Here is a 17,045-nt window from a genome sequence, read left to right as displayed (position 1 = left end):
TTGGAATCTAGGGACACTGGAAAGGATTGACTTGGAACTTGGTAGGTGTATTTGTGCAGTGGTGAGTCACTTCATGTATTTCATGACTTTTGCAGTAAATTAAAACTTTTGACCATCCAGACATCTCAAAGATATGAAAAAAATATGTCAAATGTTGTTCTATCCCGGGTAGTGGTATCTCAAAAACTAAGGCTCTTTTTGAGGGTTTGTTTGCCAAAATGTTGGCCCTCTGTTTTGCTTATGCCGCAACTACACAATCCTGAACAACATTAACATTTACATAAACAAAGTCATTTTGAGATTCATTATTGTTTATTTTCCTAGTAGTCTGGCAGCCACTGAGGTGGGGTGGGAAATAGGGTCCATTGTTTGTGTATATACATATGAAACCAATTGCTGACCAGCTGATCAGCATCGAGGGGGGGGGGGGGGGGTGTACATGACCATATATACCTCTCTATCACAAAAATAGACTCTGGAAATGTATGCAGATTCCCTAAAGGGTCATAGTGTTGAATTTCTTTTTTAAATGAATGCAAATGTTCATAACACCCTTTTTGCAAGCCAATATAAGATAATTTCAGATATGAAAATATAAGAAAGATGGCCAAAGAAATGATAGCTACGCTTGTACCTCCAGAAATCCATGTATTATAATGACAAATGCTCAACGGTCAGCAAAGAATTGGTCAGCAGTTGGAAGTTGTTTTATTAAGGTATAATAATTAATTGGGTAATTATGCATTGCTCAACCCTATGTTCCCTCAGGCTTATTTAAAAAAAAAAAGAAGGTAAAACCGCTGGCAGTGGCGGATGAATTAATTAATTAATGCTGTGTCGATATAGATAGCAACTCCTCCTCCCGCTTTATTAGTCCTATTTAATGTAAATAATTCGTAACCTTCCATTTCGGCACTTTGGATTTTGTCACTATCTAGCCAGGTCTCAGATACAGCTACCACATTGATTTTTTTAAACTTGCACAAACAGTCCTTTATGTCTTTAACATTTTTATTTAAGCTTCTGCTGTTAAAATGTATTAAAGAAAAAGTGTCATCCATTTGTAATCCATTAAACTGTGCTTCGGTGTAGTATTCACAGTTATTAATTGAGTTATTATAGAAATTGTTTTCAGGGTCTATTTCATTTCCAAGCTCATATGTTTTATATTCGGTGGGATCAAAGTTTTTGAAATTAAAGTGTTCATACTTACTACATAGATTTTCTAGCTGTTCTCTGCAGACACTGTGATTAATTATATCCTCAAAGTCATCCCCCTCATTATCTCTAAATGGAGACAGAGGGTTTTCTTCAGTGTCTGTCATTATGATTTGGATCAATGAGCAATATCCCCAGAAACCTTCCTAGATGTACCCATATATCGCATACATATGGTTGTAATCCTCCTTGTATGACATTGATGCTCAGAGTAACACGCAAACCCACATACACACAGGAGCGCACGCAACCCTCCCGTTTGGCGTCTCTGTTTAGACCAAGTAAACACACACACACACATCTCCCTGCCAATGTCTCTGAAAGGTCCACATTTCAATGAAATAATTGTATAATTGTATGTTTTTTGTACATTCATCATAGAATTTGTTAGTGTCATATGAGGAGACGCACAGATGGATGATCAATCGCGCACACACCCGCACACACATAGACACACATACTGACAATGACAAACACACAAACACCAAGACACAGACTGACGAACACACATACACATGGACACACACAAACACATATTGACGCGACAAAAAAGGACAGCAAACGGCAAAAGAAAGTCCCGAAAAGTCTGTGAAAAAAAGAAAAAGTTTATGAAGAATAAGCGGCAGCGTCATAATCCAGCATATCATCATATGTCTCGAAGAAGAAGAAAAAAACAGACTCCAGACAATATTAGAACATACATGCAATGTTTCATGTTCTTCACAAAAAGCCATGCAGTATCCGTAGAAAGAATGAGTTCCATGCAAAAAATAAACGACCGAAAAGGCAACGTCATAATATTTAAGAAGGTTCAATATAATCCAGAAGATGCCTTCTGTCCATGCAGAAAATGGAAAAGAAGAGCAAAAATCGAGGCAAAAAGGAAGGCCATATAGAAAAATGTGCATGCATGAGAGAGTATATATATATAGGTAAAAATAGAATAATCATAATGATCCATGCCTAATCCATGCCACTTCCATGCAAAAAGTAAGGAAAAAATAAAAATAAATCCTTCTTCCAGTAAAAAAAGGTTCTCAGTATTAACATGCAGAAAAAAGTCATTCCAAAAATAGTTTAGGCAGAAAAAGGAAGAAAAAAGGTAATGATCCATATTGTCTAGGAATGTTTATTCAACTGGGATATACGTAACTAGCACTATTGTGCCAGCCAGCCAGGTAAAGCACTTCATTTGTACTGGTTGAGTTCTTTGACGTCTCTTACCGTTACAACTCTGGCTTCTTCTGGTGTTTCCCCGTTCAGTCTTATCATCACTCTGCAGTTTCTGGTCCAGGTAGCTTTTATTTGATTTTGTTTCCTCAGGATGCGGGCCTCTCTTGCGATCTCTGCATTTTTTTTGGTTAGGTGCTCATTTATATACACGTCCGATCCCTTTAATTTCTTCCCCTGCTTCATTAGGTCGGCTTTGTGCTTTCTGTTCCAAAAGCGAACAATGATGGTTGGTTTTGCATTTCGATCCTTCCGCGGGAGTGTGTGGCAAGCCACGATGTTGTTTGGATCAACTTTGATATCTTTCGAATCAAGAAACTGAATCACTTGTGTCTCCAGCGTCAGTTGGTCCTCAGCCGGAGCGTCCTCGCCGTTGGATCTCTCCACGGCTGCAGCTCTGGCGTAAGATCTAGGCTTCACATTCAACCCACTTATGATCACGTCCTCCATCCTCGTGTACTGTTCAACATCATTTAATCTCTGTTCCATTTCTTCGATTTTTTTATCCCTCTCTTTGACCGTGGTCTTCAGAGTTTTGATTTCCTCCACCAAATCGAGCAGTGTAGCTTGTTGCTTCACCACTTTGCTCAGCTCTTCTGTCACATTGCTCAGCTTTTCGGTCACGACGTTGAGAGAGTTTTTAATCTCCTCAATATCATCCTCCACCGTCCTCTGCAGCGGTGCAATCTTCTTTGGTGGCATTTTCTTCTTTTGTTAGCTTTTATTTGTTACATCAAAAGTCAGTCAGACAGCGTACCTCAGTGCGCCGCCATCTTGAAACGTCACGTCCCACGTTGATGGATCAACGTCTCGTAACAGGGATGTTCATGTACAATTGACCAGTGAACTAGAAAGGAGAACTAAAGTCTATTGACATTGCTTTATTGGCTGTTTAATAAATGACTATAAATAAAGACACTCCTACACAGAAAGTTTGTGTCTATCTAAGGCTAAAGGATACCTTTATGGCTTCCTTATCGTTTCCTTTATGGCTGTGTTCGTTGTCATTTCAATAGACACTGTGAATAGACTGTGCTGCACAGACACAGAGCTTTTTTCCCCAATTCATTTTCGGTTCTTATTTATAAAAGAGACCAAAAAAATAAAAATAATAATAATATATATAATAATATATATATATATATATATATATATATATATATATATATATATATATATATATATATATATATATATATATATATATATTCAATAGATCATGGGACAATGAGTATACTGTAGATAGCACTGCGCCGGTTAGTTTGTGTCCTCGGCATAGATGTTTGACAGTGGAAACTCGTCAAACTTTTCTGTGTATGAGTGACTTTATTTATAGTCATTTATTAAACAGTGTTGATATGATTGACCTAATCTAACAGCCAATAAAGCAAAGTAAATAGACTTTAGTTATCCTTTCTAGTTCACTGGTGAATTGTACATGAACATCCCTCCTGTTACTGTAGGGGTAATATAATAATAATCATTGTGTCATTCTTATTGTGCCTGTAGGCTTATCAAAAGACTGTAAAGGTATTGTGTTTTGGTATTGGCTTCCATTCTCTCCTTTTTTTCTTGGACCTGTGTCTTTTTGGGAACGATATCAGTGCCTTTTTGTGTGGATAAGCTACAGTAAGTAGCCTACAGTAGCAATAGCATACACAAGTCAAAATGCCATGACCTTTCTCTATATAACTCTGCACACATCAGTGACATTCAATCATTGGTGATGGTCACATTAAATAAGATTGTTATGCTGCATATGCACATTTTGATAATGCTCTTGTTATTTTGACACTCCTTGTTATGATAATGTAACACCCAGGGCCGAAACAAGGGTTATAGTTAGAAAACGACTATTTTATACAAGATACAAATTAGGCCACTGTAACCATGAAATTGGTCCTTCAAAACAATCACATTTTAACGTCCATGCATCAAGCAGGTAAGCCACAAAGAGAGTATTAACTGCACTGCAGAGATCACACAAAATTAGTTCACCATGCCCAGACATGGCATCAAAGAGGAGTTCAGGGACCAATAATACATCAATACAATGGTTTACAACATTACGACTACACCATAAATACAAAACTGACTGTATTAAGTACTGTAGGTTAAAATATTACAAGCTGTATTTTATACACATTTCAAAGGAACAAATTGACATTATGTGCATGTACAGTAATATATTCTTCCCACAGGGTGAACAGAGTGAAGCGCACTTTATAGAAATCTGCCTCATGCAGAGGTAGTGTAACTCCTGATGTGCAGTGGCAGTGCACATAAATGTGTTACATCATTAAGTCAGTGAACACTCACATCAGGTAGAATTATTTCTGAATTAAAACCGAACACATTAAAAACCTACCGGTTGCGCTGGAGTACACTCTACTCACCCCTGACAAAGCTGTTTCCTGACTGAAACCTGCTTTTTAAAAGGCCAACCAGACCATGATTGGACTGCAACCAGATTGGCTCACCAATCCTGATCCACCACAGCTCCACACACACATCTGCACTCAAAGACTTGATCAATTGGTGTCAGTGACACAAATAAGAGACATACAATAAACTCCACCCTGTCATAATAAGAAGCAATTAGCTAGGGCACCCAGCTGCAGACGACTAGAAAAAAGAAAAAAGAAAAAAAAACATCATGGCATCTGCCCCCAGGCCAAGACACTGGCAGAAACAAATCAGTCGCTGAACTTAGTAAAACAAAAGTACAGGTGGGGCCTTCCTCAGCTCCGCCATTGGTTTTCATCATATGTCATAACATACAGTATTTTTTTTTCTCTCTCCCTTGTAATTTTAAGTAATGTATCATTGAATGTTAACAAACAAAGAGTTGATTAGCAAATGTTGTGTGTTATGTTTTCCCCCAAGGGACCAACATGCTCCAGTTGGAATCATCCTCCCTGGCGAAAAGAGCACCTGGTGAGTTCCGTCAAATGTTACAGAACTTTCAATTAATGTTGATATGTTACTCCAATTTGTAAGGATAATGTACTCAAGAAATTAAGATTATTTTTTTCACATGTAAACATGTAAGTCTGAAATGATTAATTTCCTCAACACGAGGAAGCTTTGGGGAGAAATACAGTTTGTCCAACAGACGGTTGTTTGCATTTGTGGCGCCCCCTTTAGGCCCTGCCCACAAATTTAAGGCAATTGCAGGAAATCGGTATGGAATATCAAAATCCTGTTTAATGGCCATTGTCACATGACTCACAAGATCATTTGTACCTAAATTGGTGAAAGAAAATCTCATTTATGCAACAAATTCTATCAATGTGTTGCATTTGTGGTGCCCATATGGGGGTAATGAAATAGCTTTTGGCTCTCTGTTGTTTAGAGGCCCCTAAATGTGTGAGTTTTAGAACAAATCTGAAGGAGTGTGTGTGTGTGTGTGTGTGTGTGTGTGTGTGTGTGTGTGTGTGTGTGTGTGTGTGTGTGTGTGTGTGTGTGTGTGTGTGCGTGCGTGCGTGCGTGCGTGCGTGCGTGCGTGCGTGCGTGCGTGCGTGCATGCGTGCGTGCGTGCGTGTGTGTGAGAGAGAGTGCAGGCTAATGAGATTGAAACAATTTCAAATATTCAGAATATACTGAAAAATAGATACAACACCACTGTTAAATGGTTCTTGGTTGTGATTCTGAATATGTTTTTGAATTGTATTTTTAATTGTTACAGAGAGCCATGGGAGGATACTGAATCGGAGCGAAAGCTATGAGTTACTACCGCCTAATAGTGAGTAAAACCTTCGATTGATTGATGAAATACTTTATTAGCAGGTTTGTTACAGTACAGCTAGTACAGTTAGTACAGTCAAAGGTTATGCTAAAAGGATCACACAAAAAAGCCCTGGGGGCCTGTTTCCATTGTGGTCTATTGTACTCAATTCATCATTAAAGGTCCAGTGCAATGACATTTTCTGTCATTTTATTTAGAAGTTTCAGTCTGAAACGGCCTTGCAACCAATCAGAAGGTTCCATCCCTTTAGGCTATGGTAGAACCTCACTCACGTGGTGCGCAGTGTTATTGTTTATAGCCTGCAGGCGCAGGCTGGCCAAGGGAGACAGAGATGGCCACTGTGCAGAATGTTACCAAGTTGCTTATTTCTAACCTAAAATGTTTTCAGATACATATTTTAGTGTGCTGATTAAAATTTGTAATACAACGTCTGGAGTAGTTCTGTAATTAAAATCAGCTGTGTTTAGAGGAACATGCAGCATGGGAATCACACAGGTGAATGTAATCAAGATTCATTTGTATTCATAAAAGTGTGTCATCACGCAGCACATTTTCGTTCACAGGAAGTAATTAAGATTGGCTTTTTAGGGACTTTTGATGTAAAAATACACAAACATGTAAAAAAAAAAAAGGCATCTATTGTTAGGTATGCCCATATGATGACCACGGATATGGTCTTAATCTATCTACATCTAAAATTGTGAAAAACATATGTTTCATTTCACTAGACCTTTAATACGTACAATACTATACTAGAGAGCTCAGTAGCATCAACAGGTACAGTCTCATTTATCAACGCAGCTTATAAACCGGCTTATATTTTTCCATATATTCGGCCGTACACCAACGTCGAAGTCACATTTATCAATGAATCCTACACAGCTGATCCGAGCCTACATTTGGTCCCAGGCTTGATAAATGTCACGGCTGGAACCTAGCGTCATTTAAATAACACGCCCTTAAATATTCTCAAAACGCCCCGATTTTACGACATGAAGAAGGACCAGAATACGACCAAAGACATCAAAAGCCAATGAGAAATAGTTTCCCCCACCTGCCTCGCCACACACGCACACGCACACGCCCCCCTGTCTCTCTCTCTCTCTCTCTCACACACACACACACACACACACACACACACGCCCGCCCAGCTGTGTTTTTCATGTATTGTAATCCCTACCGTAGCGGTACAATCTTTGTCACGTAGGCTTGTAGCCTACATGAATGACATATTATGATACCAATCACATCGCCATGAATGGAATACGTTTGTATATTAATTTATTTAACCCATACCGAGCAGTGCACAAGCAGTCATGTAGGATATTCCCCGTGAGACGGCAGTTTCGGTCCGACCCGTTAATAAGAGATTGGAGCGTCGGGTTTATATCCTTAACCCAGCCAGGTTGTAGATTTCAAAACTCTCTATGACATAACTCCATAACATAGGACAAGCTACTGTAAGTTTGTACACCTCACTGTCCATGAAAAGATCGTCGGCAGTCCCGACCGCGGGACTCCCGAGTCCCGACGCAAAAGCGCTCGTATATTTTGAAAATAGCAGATCTACAAGCTCACAACGCGTGGCGATGCGACCCGTTTTTGAGCTTGCAGATCTGCTATTTAAATAGCCAATGCAACTGAATGACTGTTAAAGCAGTTTGTTTAAATTACTTTATAAAATGTTATATTTTCACAGGGATTAATTATTAGTGTGTAGATATACATTTAGGAGTGGATTATGTGTCCAGATGCCTGTCAGACAGTCAGACAATGCTGCTCCGCAGGTCTAGAATGGAATAAACGGGCGCAGCCAACGTCAACAACTTGTCTCGACCAGACGTGAGATCTCAGCGTATGGTAGGATGAAGCCCACGTCAGGATATATTGATAAATGCCGAAAGGTGCGGTGATCTCGCCCTACGCCCATTATTTGGGCTGCACCGCGTTGATAAATGAGGGAGTATGTTTACAGAGAAAGGAGGGGTGGGATAGATAAATGGATGGATGGATGGATGGATGGATGGATGGATGGATGGATTCGATTCATCTGTTGGAGAATTTCAGTCGCCCAGAGGCAGCACAGGAATTAAGAGTTAAAAAGTTATTACAGATGCCCTTTTATGGATTTTGTTAGTTCATTCCACATTATGGTGCCAGCATAGTAGAATGGATTTTGCCCCATGTTTGAGCCAAATTTGGGGGGAACGAGGTCAGTTGCTCTCCTTTGGGTGTTATGCCCATGGACATCACTAGAGAAGTAATTTGACAGGCATCTGGACACTGATCCTCTGAGGATCTTGAAGTACCAGACCCATTGAGAGATGTTGCACTCTAGGTGTCTTCTACCTTGAGCCGACCCAGACTAGCAAGGGAGCTTGGGGTGAGGCCTAGTAGTAGTCTTATTAGTTTGTTTTGAGAGATCTGTAGTTGTGATTTTAGTGCCATTGAGATGTTAGTGAACCATGAGGTGCAAGCATAGTCATAATGACATTGAATGAGGGCTCCAGCTAGAGTCCTCAATGCGCTCTTGTTGATAAATGAGGAGATCCTGCCCAAAAATCTTGTTCTTTGGTTTTCATAATCATGCAATTTTTTCACCAGAAAGTTTGTTATCTAAATACAACCCAAATAGTTTACCTCTTCTTTACTTGTGATTACTTACTTACTGAGGTTGTTTTTACACCCAAAAGAAAGGATTCTGTTTTTCCCAGGTTTAATGACAGCGTGTTATCAGAGAGCCGGGTGCGGATATTGTTGAGCTCAAAGCTGAGTGCAATTTGTTCTTGTCGGAGACCAGGAGTGAGTCACCCGCAAACAGGAACAAATTGCAATGGCATGCTGATTTCATGTTGTTAACATAAATTAAGACAACCCAAATATTAACAGCCCAAGAATGCTTCCTTGAGGGACTGAGCTGAATCAGGAACATTTTGCTGTTTCATTTGTAGAGATTTATATTTTTGCTACAACTACAATTTGTAACTACAAGAGTATATGAAGTTACCCCTCAGCCTATAGTTGTAATCATTTAATCTGATACAGCTGTTCACACTTGAGCTAGAAAGAGAGTGAGTTTTTAAAGTTAAGCTTAGACTGCAGGTTGACATAATCCTAACATTTAATTGAAGATAAGATAAGATATTTATTGTCACTGCATTCAGAAAACAATTAAATTATGTTTGGTAGCTAAATAGCTAAGTAGCTTCTAAATAGCAGTATAATACAAATGAAATAATAAACCGTTGTCCATTGTCAAAATATAACATCATCCATAAAATCTAAAAAGAAAGATGATGTCTCCCATTGTAAGACAGTTCGTCATGTCTTTCATGACCTTACAAGACAACGACTCAGATTGCAGTATTCCTTTAGATTTGTTTGTAGGACTTAATGTTGTAGCCTATATGGAACACTCAAGCCAATGCACTTCCAACCATTATCTGAAAATCTCGAGGTTACGGATGTAACCCCGGTTTCTTTAGAATTCGGAGTAACATACTCACTATGGGATATCAGCGCCTCCTGGCGATGCAACAGAGCTACATACCATAAACTCCCGGGCCATTCATTGGCTGAGAAGGGTATGTCACGTGTCCGGTAGACCGGAAAAGGTATAAAGCCTCTCGCGTGACGTGGCTCATCCTCTTTAACAACCGCTCTCTGCATGCAGATGCACACAAACAGGGGTGTTAGGTGAGTATGTTGCTCCGAATTCTAAAGAAACCGGGGTTACATCCGTAACCTCGGGTTTCTTGGCAAATTCTCCGTAACATACTCACTATGGGATACATAAACCCCCCTGGGGCTTATAGCATACCGAAACCCTCCCAGCCCCGCATGCCCCCTAGCCGCAAGGCCCCGCCCCCACGGGCGTGACCTTTGGCCTCACGGGCGCCCCAGCCCTCCGGGCCGGGGTGCGGGATATTTGAAAGAAAAGGACCCTGACAGACCAAGTCTGCCTTATTCAGCTAATGAACAGACACAAGTCTGTCCCCTAAGTGAAAACAAGGAAACAGGGCCCCCTCCCCTGGAAACCTACCAACGGTGGTTCCGAGGGGACTCAAGAGAAGGAAGGTAGGGAAGAGAAAAAAGGCAGGCTAATCACAAAAAACCTGCCTAACCTCCCCCACTCTAACTAGAGACAGCAGCTACGCCCAGTACAGCGTGCGCCACTGACGCCGCTGCCACATCCAGGCTGTAGAAGGCCGCAAACGTCGATGGAGACGACCAGTTTGCGGCCGCGCACACCTCCTGGACCGACACTCCCCTGGAGAGGGCCCAGGAAGTAGCCACGCCTCTAGTAGAATGAGCCTTCAGTCCTTCTAGAACTGGAGCGCCACTACTGACGTAGGCCAGCCTAATGGCATCCAAAATCCATCTAGAAAGCGTCGCCTTAGCCACTGCCTTCCTCCGACCACCTGAGCCGAAGGAGACAAAAAGTTGCGACGACGACCGGCCGACCACCGTCCTCTGGCAGTAGAGCTTCAAAGCCCTCACTGGGAGAGACAGTGCAGCCGCCTATCCTCTGCTGAAGCGAAAGGAGGTGGATGAAAAGCTACCAGCTCAACCGGTGTCTGGGTCACCACTCCGTTCTTGGGAACAAACGCCATGTTGGGCTTAGGCAAAACCCTGCTGTCGTCTCCCAAGAACCTCATGCACTCCGAACTCACTGAGAGCGCATGTATGTCGCTGACCCGTTTAGCTGTAGTTAAAGCAACCAAAAGAACCGTTTTGAGACTAACGATCTTCAGATCCACAGACTCAAAAGGCTCGAACGGTGGGAGGCAAAGCGCCCCCAGCACCACCGCCAGGTCCCAGGCCGGGAACAGAGGCCTAGAGACCGGCCTGGCCCGCCTGGCACCGTTCATAAAACTACGCACCAACGGATGTCGGCCAACCGTCATGCCATCGAAACCCTTGTGACAAGTGGAAATGGCCGCCTGGTACACCTTAACCGTCGAGATAGCCAGACCTTGACTCAACCTGTCCTGCAAGAACATGAGGATGCTGTGCACCGGGGCCTGGAAGGCCTCCACCGGCGGTGACTGACCCAGACACCACGACACGAACATGTTCCACCTGTCGTCGTACGCAGTCCTCGTGGAAAGGGCCCTCGCACCCTGGATGGTAGCCACCACCTCAGGGGGCAGGCCATAAGAAGTCAAGGTCTCCCTCTCACGGGCCAAACCCAGAGGTCTAGGTCCTGAGGTAGCTCGTGGAAGATGTCGTCCCCTCCCTGCCGTACTAGGCTCCTGTACAGTGGGAGGGGCCAAGGTTCCGCGTAGAGGAGAGGTGTTATCTCTGACCTCCACACGCCCCATGCTGGAGCCACTAGCAGCACCGACCGACCCTGAAGCCTCACTCTCTCTAGTGTTGAGGGGATCAGGTCCAGTGGCGGGAACGCATACAGCAGTTCGTCCGGCCAGTCGTGTGCTAGGGCATCCATGCCCAGGGAAGGGTCCCCCACCCTCACTGAGAAAAAGCAAGAACACTTCGCGTTCTCTTTGGAGGCAAACAAGTTGACCTGTGCCCGGCCAAACCTGGCCCAGATCAGGTCCGCCACCCATGGGTTGAGGGACCAATTCTCGTACCGAAGTCCGCCCCTGGACAGTAAGTCCGCTCCGCTGTTCAGGAGACCCGGTACATGCGAAGCTCGTATTGACGCGAGGCGCGAGTCGCACCAAAGCGTCAGTCTGCACGCCAAGCTGTCCAACACCTGGGAGCGCAAGGTGACCTTCCGTGATGTCACAACCCCTACACTGACCCCCTCGGACAGAAAAGCCGCTTGTGACCACGGTCTGAGTGCTTCCACGCACCGTGGAGGCACCAACACTTTCCGAGAACCCAGAGTGGACGGGATCCCGAGAGCCAACATCCACCTCTGAAAAGGTCTCATGTAGAGCCTGCCCAAACGGACCAGGTGTATAGCCGAAGCCATGAGACCTGCCGCTTGCATGCACAGCCTGTAGCTGACTTGACGCCCCACGTGAAAAGACCTCACACAGGCCAAAAAGCTGTCTATCCTGTCTTGGGATAGGCGCGCCACAAGCGTGTTCGAGTCCAGTAGGATCCCCATGAAGGTGGCCCGCTGGGACGGAACCAACACGCTCTTCTTGGCGTTGATGGTGAAACCTAGCGACGTTAGGTGAGAGATGGCCACACGCGTGTGTTGCATCACCTCCTCCCTCGAGCCCGCTGTCAAAAGCCAGTCGTCGATGTAAGTCGACAGACGGATCCCCTGCCTCCTCAGTGGAGCCACGGCCACGTCCGTGCATTTCACGAACACCCTGGGGCTCAAAGACATTCCAAAGGGGAGGACATTGTACTCGTACACCCTCCCCTCGAAACCGAAGCGCAGGAACTTCCTGTGCGGTGGGTAAATCGGGATGTGGAAGTAAGCATCTTTGAGATCGATGCTGGTCCACCAGTCCCCCTGGCGCACCGTGCGCAACAGCGCTGCGGTTGTCAACATTCGAAAGTTGTAAACCGTCAGATATTTGTTGAGACCCTTCAGATTCAGAATGGGTCGTACACCCCCCCCCCCCTTCTTTTTCACAAGAAAGTATTTCGAATAGAAACCAAGTCGGTTCTGGTTCGGAAGTAACTCTCTGACAGCGCCTTTGCTCAAGAGGGAGGCGACCTCCTCCCTCAAAGTATTGGCTGCTGGGCCCGTTGCCTGGGAAAACAAAACTTTGTCTGTCATGGGGGGTTTTCTGGAGAATTGTAACCTGTAACCCTTCTGTATTGTGCGTAATACCCAAGGATTTGGCTTGCAAATCTTCCATTGCTCTACACACCGAGCGAGCGGATTGGACGATGACGTCATCGACCGCTCGGAGTGTGTGTGCGCTGTCATGGGGACCAGTGACGCTGCTACTGATGCTAGCAGTGCTAACCCTGTGTGCGTTGTCATGGGGACCAGTGACGCTGCTACTGCTGCCGGCGGTGCTAACCCTGAGGTGCCCGCTAGAGGCAGTAGAGGTACTAACGGTCTGTCCCGAGGACCCGGCGGGGTCACGTGACTGGTCACGGGGACCTTCCCTGACGTCAACATCCGTTTTGTCCGCCATCGCAGCTTGTTCGTTTCCATGGGAACCAACGGCGCTGCCACTTTGACAGACGGGGCCGTCCAAAATAAGCCTACCTTGGCCGTCGCCCTCTCGTCTGAGCCCAAAGGCTCCGTACGGAGCGTCGACAAAGTCGTCCTCCCTGTAGGGGGTGCTTTGTCGCTCGTCAGCGGCGAACGAGGCCTGTTGCCTGTGAGGCGGTACGGCAAAGGGGGCATCTGTCCCTCCAAAATGGCGGAGACAGAGGTCTGCTCTTTCTGACCCAAGTACTTCCGGTTCACAGTGGCGCTTGGGCGCTTCCTGTGGGACGGAAGGCAAAACTGGCGTGACCCTATTCCACTGGCGCTTTTGCGCCCTCTGGCGGACAGGGGTGACGTCGTTTTTTCTATTACCTTCATATGATCCAAAACATGCACAGATGTTGTCCCAGCAATGTCTGGGACACCGGAATTCGGTTGTCCCAGGCATTGTGGGCTCATAGAATGATGACATTGATTTATTGCATGCACAGAGGTTACCCCAGTAATGTCTGGGACACCGGAATTCGGGTGTCCCAGGCATTGTGGGTTTATACAATGAGAGCGTTGGAGCAGAGGTGCCCTCAGGACGGGGACCCCACTGCTCCACTGCTCTAGGCCATGTGAAATAACGAGCTGGTTTGTAACATGTAACACATTTATTTTCTTTGGCAGAAAAAAAGGTACTTTTACACACATCGTGTTTTTCACACAAACATTGCTTTGCACACATAAATCGTCCACATTCTGTAAACAAAGTTTTTCGCACTCGTGGAGCCGTCCAAGACTCTGTCCATCGAGGCCTGAAAAGCCACTGTCCTCTTCCCCAACATGAACGGCCGAGGGGGGGCTGAGCCGGTCTGTGCACCGGCGATAGAGTGTCACTTACCCCGCGCGCCACGGCGAGGCTTCCCTGTGTCGCGACGTGGAGGCCTATTGGTGCTGGATGTGGGTTGCTGACGGGGGGAAGCTCTGCCCCGGTTGTTCCCCGCGTCGTGAGCTCTTTCCCTCGAGCTCGCATGGGCCAAAGAGGACCGAGAGGTGCTGGCCTGTCCACGGCGAGAGGAGGAGGAACGTCCTCTGCCGGCGGGCCTTTCGCTGCGGGGCCTGGAAGACGGAGGAGGGGCTGGTTCCAAAACACCGGCCGCTGCTTCCCTCTGGGCCTTCCTGGAGTCGGTCGAGACGCGGAGGAATTCTGAAGCGCCCGCGAAGAGATTGTCTGGCCTCAACTGGAGCGCCATGACACTCTTCTTTGCGTCGGTTACCTCGGGTCTGAAGACGGCCAGATCGAGCCACCGCGCTCGTTCAATCGCCGCGTTGTCCGCCATGGACTTTCCCATCCATGCCGTGGCGTGGCGAGTGATCTTTATGGTCAGCTGCTGTAGAGCTTCCAGCTCCTCCGCGTCGTCGCCCCAGGCGCTTGGCTGTCGAGCCCTGGAGGATGGCCACCATATTCAGCGCGCGCGCCGCCAGCGCTGCCGACTTGTAAGCCTTCTTCACCGCCACTGAAAGTGACTTTTCTTTGGGAACGGTGAAATGAGGCTCGGGGGTCAGGGCCACTGCATGTCGCTGGTCCACGATGCCCTGATTGCCGAGACTGGCTCCTCACCTCTGGCGGGGTCGGATTCCAGCTCCTGCCTGGCCGGCCAGCTGGGTACCGGTTGACCGCCCGAGGCTTCCAGGGCGCCGTCCCGAAGAGGACTGGACATGGCGGCCGCCCCGGAGGCCTCCTGGAACGAGGGTATCTCACCCTCCTCGTCCCCCTCGTCCATGCTGTGGGTGCTGCCGTCGTCGGAACCCTCGCTGTCGTCTGGCGACGCACCGCTGTCCCGGTACGCCTGCTGTGGCAGCGGAGAAGACGGCTGGGAAGAGGGGGAGGAAGCACCGCTAGTTGGCTGCACCCGGGTGGTTCCCCCGGGCACAGCGCTTGCGGCTGTTGTAGTGCTGCGTAGCACGGCTGGTGTAGCAGCCTGGAGGCGCTGCGAACGGTGGCTAGCGCCGCTCGAGGGCGCCGGGACTGCTGGAGGGCCCATGGTGATCTGAGGACGCACGTGGTGGGCTCCATCACTCACGTTCCCCGGGCCGGTGATGCGGTGATGCTGGAGGCCGAGGCACGAGATGCAAAACCCATGAGGGTCATCCCCGGCGATCATCAAACGGCAGAGCAGCAAGCCGCAGGAACGTGGAACCTCCATGCTTTGAGCTAGCTTGTTAGCTTTCAGCCGCAAGGCTAAGAGCAGATAACTCGTAGAAAGGAGGAAAAACTTGTTTTTCAGAAGAAAAGAATGGAAACAGAGCAGAACAAAATAACTTTTTTTTTTTTTTTTTTTTTTTACGGAGGAAAACCCGTAGGTCGGTACAAGTACCACCGCAGTGGGCTAAAGCTGGTTTCTGTCCTGTTGATTGTTTACGTTGAATTCTGGTATGTCTTGAGCTGTATGCATCTGCCATGCAGAGAAGCGAAAGAGGATGAGCCACGTCACGCGAGAGGCTTTATACCTCTTACGGTCTACCGGACACGTGACATACCCTTCTGAGCCAATGAATGGCCCGGGAGTTTATGTAATGTAGCTCTGTTGCATCGCCAGGAGAAGCTGATATCCCATAGTGAGTATGTTACGGAGAATTTGCCAATAAACTAATATTAAAGGTATGGTATTAAAGTGATTTTCCTTTGTTAAAATAAGTGTTAAATAGCTCTATATTGTGATAATACCCATTGCTATAGTGTTTTTTTCGTATTCTTTTTTCAGTAACAGTGGTCTCCCCGTCTCTCCAGCTCTTTAGTAAACAGAAATTGCATTTTCAGTTCGGAATACCAGTTTTATCCAATTACGAGAGAGAACTCACACAGGATACAGGATGAACAAGTGAAATTGGAAGTGATGACACAAAGAAATGAGCAGACCAAATTGGAACCGGAACAATATAAAAATTTTGCTGAAAATTAATTTTATTTTTAATACAGTTTTTAAGTTGCTTGATTCAGTGTTTAGACATTTGATAATCATTTTATCGGACACGCCCCCTTCCTATACAAACTCATTGACCCCAAACATGTTTGAAAGTGAAATATCCCAATAAACCCCAAAAATCAGTTACCCTACCTTTAAATGATTACTTCACCCAAGAAATGACTTTATTTCTATCGTTTTCTTACCCTGTAATGTCTTGAAGACACAGAGAATTTTTGTTGTGAAATATTACTTAAAGGAATATTTCACTTTCAAAAAAACTTTTGGTCATTTTATCGTCTACTCAGGCCTTTGTGAGCACCCCAGACAGTTTTTAAGTTGCTCTATTCAGTATTTAGATATTTGATATTCATTTTATCAGACACGCCCCCTTCCTATACAAACCCATTGTAACTTCAAACTCCATTTTAACCATGTAAGATTCATCAAAAACACCCGTCCTTGGTTCTGGTGACTCATACCGCCCCCCTAATACACGAGGGGGCCGTGTTTTTTCAATTACTTTTTTCATGTATTTTTAATATTTTGTTTTGAAAATGAAAAAAATAAAATACAATAAAAAAATTAAATGAAAAAAATTATCAGAAAAACACGGCCCCCTCACGCATTAGGAGGGCAGGGTGAGTCACCAGAACCGAGGACGGGTGTTTTCGATGAATCTAACATGGTTAAAATGGAGTTTGAAATTACAATGGGTTTGTATAGGAAGGGGGCGTGTCTGATAAAATGAATATCAAATATCTAAATACTGAATCAAGCAACTTAAAAACTGTCTGGGGGGCTCACA

General features: G+C 45.5%; 1 protein-coding gene across 1 annotated transcript in view; it reads left to right on the top strand.

Moving 5' to 3' along the window:
- Window positions 1–6,150: 6,150 nt before the first annotated feature.
- The window catches only part of LOC308078731 (GTPase IMAP family member 8-like), a 61,745-nt gene continuing 50,850 nt past the window's right edge, over window positions 6,151–17,045 (top strand). The window contains exon 1 of the mRNA XM_080420040.1: window positions 6,151–6,193. Within this exon, the coding sequence (XP_080276166.1) occupies window position 6,193 (1 nt within the window). The 5' untranslated portion in view covers window positions 6,151–6,192. The remainder of the gene's footprint in view (window positions 6,194–17,045) is intronic.

This window comes from Gymnoscopelus braueri, assembly GCF_963280865.1.
Source record: "Gymnoscopelus braueri genome assembly, chromosome: 22".
In the NCBI taxonomy this organism is placed as follows: Eukaryota; Metazoa; Chordata; class Actinopteri; order Myctophiformes; family Myctophidae; genus Gymnoscopelus; species Gymnoscopelus braueri.
The sequence above is the reverse complement of the archived record's forward strand: the minus strand, read 5'-3'. Positions and strand labels throughout refer to the sequence as shown.